Genomic DNA, 7,642 nt, shown 5'->3' with positions numbered 1-7,642 from the left:
AAAGAGAAAGAAGAAGAAGAAGAAAAAACCAATAAAACACAGCTGAAGAACCTGAGAAAGCTGTCGTTGTACGGGGAGATATATGTTCTTCCTTCACTAGAGACTGAAAGTCCGAAATATGGTCCAAGAAATATATTACAAAAGTAAAATATAAATGGGATTAGAGGGGATAAATATCCAAATAAGAAATATATTCACCCAACATCAGGAATTTAACGTCTTAACCATCATCCACTCGTTCGTCCCAACCCCTAAATTCAACCCATTCCGCGCCCACCACCGTCGTACACGTTGCTCGGCCCCGGAAACTGCGTCCTCCAGCGCCTCTTCAATATCGCACGTTTTGAACTCAACGGGCAAACCACTCCGTTTCCACCACTCAAGCACTTCGACATGACCATTCTTCGTCGCGCCAACAAGAACTTGATTATCGAAAATGAGCTTCTCTCGTTTCCGCCGGTGCCAAAAGTCCAGCACAGGAACGTGGCCATGGTTGCTGGCGATACGGGTAACAGATTCAGCATGGCTAAACGGGATATCAGATTTGTCCCACCAAGCAAGTGAATCAGTGCGTCCAGATTGTGCGGCGAGGAGTACGGATTTTCCGACTTTTAGCGGGATAGGGTCGCTAGGTGGTGCACTCTTAGAAACGTTTTTCCACCAATCGAGGATCGCGATCTGACCTTCCGCGGAAGCTGACTCAAGGGACCTCTCGGTGTAGCGAAATGGGCGGCCGGATTGGCGCCACCATTCGAGCACATTAACGAAGCCTGCACGTGATGCTGCATCGATAGCTTCAGGGAGGTAGTCTTTTATCGGGAGCGCAGGTAGGGTAGAGCAATTTTGCCACCAAGTAAGGATGGATGTGCTACCAAACCTGGACGATGCCGATAAAGGTAGATTTCTGAGCTGAGGCGTCGCTAAGTAGAGATCCATTCGTGATTTGCAGATAGTGTCGAGGATATCCGTGCGAGAAAATTTAAGGATTAGGTCGGTGACAATTCTGGACAGCGGTTTGCGGGGTGGAATGGCAGACAGCTGCTGTTCAATCTCTTTTATCGAACCTCGAAGCACAATATACTCGAATGTAGCAGGTGACCCGGGGCTAGGGATACACGGTCTCCATTTTTCGGGAACAGGAATTTTAGCATATACTCCAACTGACATTGCTGTTTCCCAATCATCAAGCATCTCGAAAATCATCGTCAATAATTCCGGGGGAAGAATGGGTTTCTCCTTGCGGATGGCGCTGGTGAGAACTTTGTTGATTCCATTCTGATACGTCTCGTTATTCGTTACCTGCTCTCTCTTTTCGTGTAGATTATTTGATATAGCCAGGGGTGTTGATACTATCCCGCTGGCAACATCGTTGGCTAACTTATCGTCCTCCTGCATGGTGCTGGAAAGAAACGAGGGTGCAAGGCATTTTCCAATTTCGCGCCTAAATGCAGTCCAGCCATCCCAGGGAATCTCCACGAGTCCAATAGGAATTTCAAATTTTGATAAAGTTGGTGGAAGTACTTTTACCCATGGCCAAAAAGTAGCCAGGTCACTAAGCTGCCGTTTAGTTATCGGGGATTGCCACTCTGATGTGGTCATTCTGGGCACCAGTAGCACCGTTTTTGTAATATCCCAACCACGCAGAACTGTCAATGTGAGGCTTGTGGTGAGGCCTGCAACCATTGCCCCGAGAGTTCCCGCATCAATAGGGTTGACAATTAGCACATCAGCCCACTCGATCAGCTCAGTTGCTGTTGAATCCAGCCAAGGAAGTGAACTCAACTTCGAACCAGGTTGTGCGGAGATTGGTGTATTTAAATAGCATGTACCCTGGGCAAAGTCCAGGACGTCTTCTGATATCACCCGAATTTCAACATCCGAGATTTTCTTAAGGAAAGGGATTGCAATTTCTGCAAACGAAGCATTCGTCGAAATTAAGACATTCTGCCGTGGATTCTTGTTACAGGAGAGGTTCGAGGCAGACAACCAGTTGTTTCTGTCTAATTCCACCCCATGCTCGCCCACCACAGTCCCCTTTTTGTTTCCATACACATGTGAATGGCTCCTAATTTCCGTGCCAGTGCCTCTGTTGACAAGTGCCACGCCCGGAATTGCTGTCACCTTATCGCGAGGCACTTGGGCCTTAGAGCCTTGAGGAGAGAGGGTATGTGGCGGCGTAAAATCGACGGCCATGTGATGGGTTTACAAGCCTGTGAGACGGTCTGGTAATAGCTTTTGTGCACTCTTCTAATCCTCAACCCCTTTTAGCGTACCCTAGCTTGCTATATCTTCGTAATAATAGTAATCAGAATTCTTTTCAGTTTTTGGTTCCATAGGTCAATAGTTCATTGCTTGTGTGGGCTGTTAACGAAGACAAACGGCAATTCCCGCGGCAATCACTTCTCGATGGGCCACAGTCGTCCCCGTACTGCAAGAAAGGGGCAAGCACAATAACGATAATGGATTTTATCCTGTGTTTCCTCCTATCCTTTCTTCTCTTTCCACTGCGTTCCAAAATTCAAATTTGGTGCTTCTATGGACGCCAAAGCATCCGATTAGTTGATTCGCGTGGTCCGTAATTTCGGCTTTCAACGATAAAGAATTCGGATAAAACAGCGAAAAGTTGCGTTTCAAAAGGAGCTAGGCTATCTATATGTTCGCCAGCTAGCTGTCTAGTATTGGAGGAGCCAGCGTCCGGTTGTAGAAGTTACCCTACCTTGATGTAGTTTAGCAGATTGAACCACAGTTGATAAAAATGAAGGAAACGCAGATCGGAAACATACCAGCTTAGCGACAAATATATTTCTGTTTCCCCCACCACCCACCTGGGATGCTTTCTAGGCAAGTCTTCAAAGGCCAGGATAGGCTTAAAACGGAGGGATCTAAATCGGATCTTGCAGGATGAAGAGGGTGGGCGGCAAGTGCACAGTTAATGAGAGAATCTAGCAACTGATAAACGTTCCAAAATGGATTGTCCGGTCGAATGCGACAAAGCCTTCGTCGGTGTAGGTATACGGAGATGGGGATGGCAAGGGAGTTAGGACGAGGAGCTGTGTCGAGACTTGAGAGAGATAGATATATATGGATTGTGGTCCGACTGCTGGCGCTAAAGGGAGGCCACCGCCCACTATTGCCACCACTTTAACCAGCCATCTTTCCTAGCTAATAGTAATACCACAAGAAGTTTATCTTGAACTAGCGTCCTGCATATTTCTTGCTATTTTATTTCTATTTATTATTATTACCTTCGGTTCGATACGTGAGCTAGGCACTGGGATCCGCTCGTTTCCATGAGAAAGCGTGGATAATGAAATTGACGTCAGAAATCGAAGCAAAGTTAGAGTTCGGCACGGAAAGTTCCCGAATCGCATAGTTGATTCAAGGGCTGCAGCAATAGAGCATACAGTATCCACCATATAGAAAAGGTTGTGAGTGTATTCGCCTTGGTTCTGAACATATTATTGTGTGCGTATTGAAAAAAAATCGAAACTATATGATAAATTATATTCTCTCCTCTTTAAGGTGTAGCATGTAAAATTCCGAAAAATGCGCATGCTCAAAATTACAAGAAAATGACAAGAAAATCAGAGTGTATCTCACTCGAGGTGCTCGTCTAACATCTTATTTCCTCGCAAGGTTCATATGTAGTTTGTGCTCCTTCATGAAAACGCAAGCCAGAACACCCAGCACTGCTAGTCCCAGCATTGCCCCAAACACACCCTTTAGGGCATCCATATATGCATCCAGCACACCGGGACGCCAGTCTGCTGGTATTTTATCGATCGCATCAAGACTGTCGCGGACCTTCTTAATTATCTTCGCTGCGTCTTCCCGGTCACCGAACCTTGACCACAGGCCAGATCTGAGCAAGTTCTGAAAAACGGCAGAGGCAGTAGTGACACCTATCGAGCTCCCCGTACTCCGGAAAGCATACGAGGCCGATGTGACCACCGCCTGGTGCTTGTGTTCAACGGCAGCGATCAGCGCAACCAGCGTCACCGTAAGCATGCTGCCATAACCTAGACCAAAGATGAAGATGTGAACAAAGGGTTGCCATGGAGGTGTTGTGAGGGTGTAGGTGGTCATCAAAGCGGAAGATAGAACAATAAGGCCAGTGGCAGCATAGTTGAAGTAGAGATAACGGCCAGTGACACGCATTAGAATCCCCGAACCCAGGGATCCCATAGCTGTGCCTACAGCCTGTGGAGCCAACCTTAGTCCGGCCATCGTGGCAGAATATCCTTGGACCTGGAAGTAAAAGGGTGCATAAAACAGGACAGCAAAGACTGCCATGGTGGAGAACCAATTGGTTAGACAGGCTGAAAGAACCGTGGGGTCTAGAAGGAGCCGAACAGGTATAACCGGCTCAGTAGCAACCTTCTCTTCCACGTAGATAAACAAAACGAGAAACACCCCAGATAACGGGAGTGTAGTCCAAATCAATGGATGATTCCAGGGGACTTGGTTGCCTCCACAGTTCAATGCCACAAGTAGCAGAACAAGGGCGGTAACGAGCGTCCCTGCACCGAGAAAATCAATTCGCTTTAGCCGTGATTTATCCGACACTTTCACGGGAATGTTGACGTTCCACACAGCCAGGATTGTGGCGAGCGCTATACAGGGTACCTGGATAAGAAATGCCCAGCGCCAACCCCAGTTATCGTTCATCCAGCCTCCAAAAACACCTCCCAAGGCACTCCCTAGACCATAGCAGAGATTCCCAATACCCTGCCACACTCCCCGTTTCCGCAGCGGTACAAGGTCGGAGCTGATAAAGGTGGAGATAGCCGTGATACCGCCGCCGCCCATTCCAGCCACTGTGCGCCCAAATATCATCACCCATTCATCCTTTGCAAGGCCGCAGATGAGGTTCCCGACGCCAAAGAGTATGTTCGAGACTATTAGTCCCGTGCGCCGGGAGAATATGTCGGTTAATTTTCCGCTAAGCGGCTGGCATGCTGCGTTCGCTGCGAGATAGGCGGTTGCGAGCCACGACAGAAGGGAGAGCGAATTGAACGATGAAGATATAGGGGCGGCAATTGTGCCGACGATGGTGCCATCTACGGATCTCGGGTGTGGTTAGCAAAAAGGGGTGCTACTGGATTTTGGCTTCTGGAGAAGAGGAGACTCCAAGTTACAAAGGCGGGTGTTCGATAGCATACCTAGTGCAGCGAAGAACGACCCAACCCAGACGCTGGATAATACCATGAGCAACTGTTTCGTTGTAAGTTCATCTGCCAATGGGACGTCCGAGTCATCAGGGCGGTTTGAGTCTTGAGTGCCAGCATCGCCGCTACCATTCTCGATTGCCGCCTCGTTCCCCAGCAAAGGAGTCCTCTCCGAATGAGCGAGTGAAGCATCAGCAGACATGGCTCTCCCGGGCCAGGGATTTGGCGCTTGATCGTTGTTTTGTTTGGCAACTGTTCAGGGAAACAAAGGAGCTGACGAGGCTGTTCCAAAGCGCGGGGCTGGAAAGAAACTAATTGGTTTAGTTTCTCAGCATTCCGAAGATCTCGGATCTGCAGTGCTAACAGCTTGGCCTCTAGTAAAAAAATAATGCTAATAAAAAATAAATCAAGAGTGAGCAAGAAGATTGGTTCAACCCTTCGGAAGTCAAGTTCACATGACTTCCCGAAGCCGATCCCGATCCCCCAACTATGACATCATCATGGCTTTATTTGGGGTAGCAGGAATTTCCCAAACGTTATTTCAGCCTCACTCCAAACTGTAAATTATATCCTCCACATAAAACCTTCTGCATGTCCCATATAAGAACCCCACTACACCTGTCTAAGATGCCTTTGTTGTCCTAGCATACTTGTCTCTTTAGTGACAACTGACGTCCCCAACAGTTTGCTGTATCTAAAGGTAGAACTTGTCCTGCATGTTTTACAATCTTGCATGAATCAATCCTGAAGGTAAGAAGCTTTGATATCTTATGCAGTAGACGTAGCCAGGTATAGCTATCTAAATACTACTTAGCTTGGTAGATACTAAGATAGTTAAGTTGCAGTACTTATTACATGGATAGGTATGCAGCCTGACTGCACAGCGATTTGTTTGGTGCTTGAAGTTTTGAAGGGTCTACAGTACAAATATACTAGACCAGGATGGAATGAAAACTTGTTCAAAACCACAGGCTATCTTATCAATTTTATACATGAGTCCACCAACTTTTCCAGCTTTTCACACAGAGATATAAATAACTCTACTAGTTCATTGAGGGATTGGTGATGTTCCTAACCCCTGGACTGGCTGGTGGGGGGTAAGTTGGTTGGTTGATTGCTTCCGCTTCGTATTTAGCTAGTCAAACCCCGCCCACCTACATAGTCCTAGAACAGCTTCTTCTGTTGCTGGGTGGATGTCCAGGTATGGATCATCTACGTAAAGAGAAACAACAAACACGCCGGGCTGTCACGGACTGCAACTCCGGCTTTACATCAGCAGCTGCTTCAAGTTAGATTGGCGGGGATTGTAATTCTTTTTAACATCCGTGAGGGGCAGGATAAAATGTCTCAAATAGAATATTGAAAGATAAATCAGACCATAAAACTACTATATATATATATCATCAACAACCGCCTCTCATGAGGATTTCTTGAATTGATCATTCTTCAAAGAAAATCATACTGGTCGCTATTCTGTAGCCTTCCATTATACTTGTTTTCTTCCCGATGCTTGATAATTTCTAGATTTAAAAAATATCACCCAGCCGCTCCTGATTAAAATCCTGTGTGATCACATTAAACCACCCGGCAAATAACCTTTTTAACCACCGCACGCGATCACTGAGCTGTCAAATTTCCGTCGGAAATCAAAACCAAATATACAGTCAACGGCAACCATGAAATCGTCCTTTCTCTCTACCGCCGCCCTCCTCCTCTCTCTCTCTAAGTTGACACTCTCTCAGCGAGTGATGACCGTCGCATACGACGAAGTCTATGATAATGCAAACATGGATTTGTTAACGACGGCTTGCTCGGACGGATCCAATGGCCTCGTAACTAAAGGCTTTAGCGTCGCGGGTGATCTTCCCATCTTCCCCAGAGTCGGCGCTGCGTTCTCTGTTGGGGGTTGGAATAGTCCCAGCTGCGGAAAATGTTACAAATTGACGTTTGAGGAGACCGGTGTGGAGATCCCTGTGATTGCAATTGATCATGCTGGGAGTGGGTTCAATTTAGCGAAGGAAGCCATGGACGAGTTGACAGGAGGACGAGCAGCAGAGTTGGGAAGGGTTGATATGTCTGTTACAGAGGCTGCACCAGGGGATTGTGGGATGTGAGGAAAGTGAGTAGGAATGTCGGAGACCGCACAGAGCTAGGGGGGTGAAGCAAAGCCTGAAGTGGAGGGTCTGTCATCGTGGTTAGTTGACGCTTGAATGATAATGCCGTTTTTCAATCATGTATTTAGCAGGAGTAACTACCTCCCTCTATATTTAATGGCAAGTTCATAAAGGTTTTCCTTGACCACCCACCAATGGCTCCATTCCTGATATGGCATGGGTACTAAGCCATCCGTTAAGTATGAATCGCGTTCTTGATGAAAATGATGGGAGTTTGCTGCGGGATCAGCTCAGCCTGGAGGATCCAGGGTCTACTAGGACAAACATATCTTCGATTTGCAAATGTACTGCACCACTAAG

General features: G+C 47.1%; 3 protein-coding genes across 3 annotated transcripts; 1 reads left to right on the top strand and 2 right to left on the bottom strand.

Annotated features, from left to right (window-relative positions):
- Positions 1-204: 204 nt before the first annotated feature.
- Positions 205-2,193, bottom strand: BDBG_02183 (uncharacterized protein; the record flags this gene model as incomplete). The annotated part of the gene is made up of 1 exon (XM_002627466.2): positions 205-2,193. The coding sequence occupies one exon, from the start codon at positions 2,191-2,193 to the stop codon at positions 205-207; it is 1,989 nt and encodes a 662-aa protein (XP_002627512.1).
- Positions 2,194-3,621: 1,428 nt separating this feature from the next.
- BDBG_02182 (MFS multidrug transporter) lies at positions 3,622-5,370 on the bottom strand (the record flags this gene model as incomplete). The annotated part of the gene is made up of 2 exons (XM_002627465.1): positions 3,622-5,060; positions 5,163-5,370. The coding sequence occupies 2 exons, from the start codon at positions 5,368-5,370 to the stop codon at positions 3,622-3,624; spliced, it is 1,647 nt and encodes a 548-aa protein (XP_002627511.1).
- A 382-nt stretch (positions 5,371-5,752) lies between these two features.
- BDBG_02181 (allergenic cerato-platanin Asp F13) lies at positions 5,753-7,602 on the top strand. Its single transcript, XM_031720685.1, has one exon. It carries the CDS (start codon positions 6,845-6,847, stop codon positions 7,280-7,282), a length of 438 nt encoding a protein of 145 aa, XP_031576922.1. The 5' UTR covers positions 5,753-6,844; the 3' UTR covers positions 7,283-7,602.
- Positions 7,603-7,642: the final 40 nt, after the last annotated feature.

The sequence above is a fragment of the Blastomyces gilchristii genome, assembly GCF_000003855.2.
Source record: "Blastomyces gilchristii SLH14081 genomic scaffold supercont1.3, whole genome shotgun sequence".
In the NCBI taxonomy this organism is placed as follows: domain Eukaryota; kingdom Fungi; phylum Ascomycota; class Eurotiomycetes; order Onygenales; family Ajellomycetaceae; genus Blastomyces; species Blastomyces gilchristii.
The sequence above is the reverse complement of the archived record's forward strand: the minus strand, read 5'-3'. Positions and strand labels throughout refer to the sequence as shown.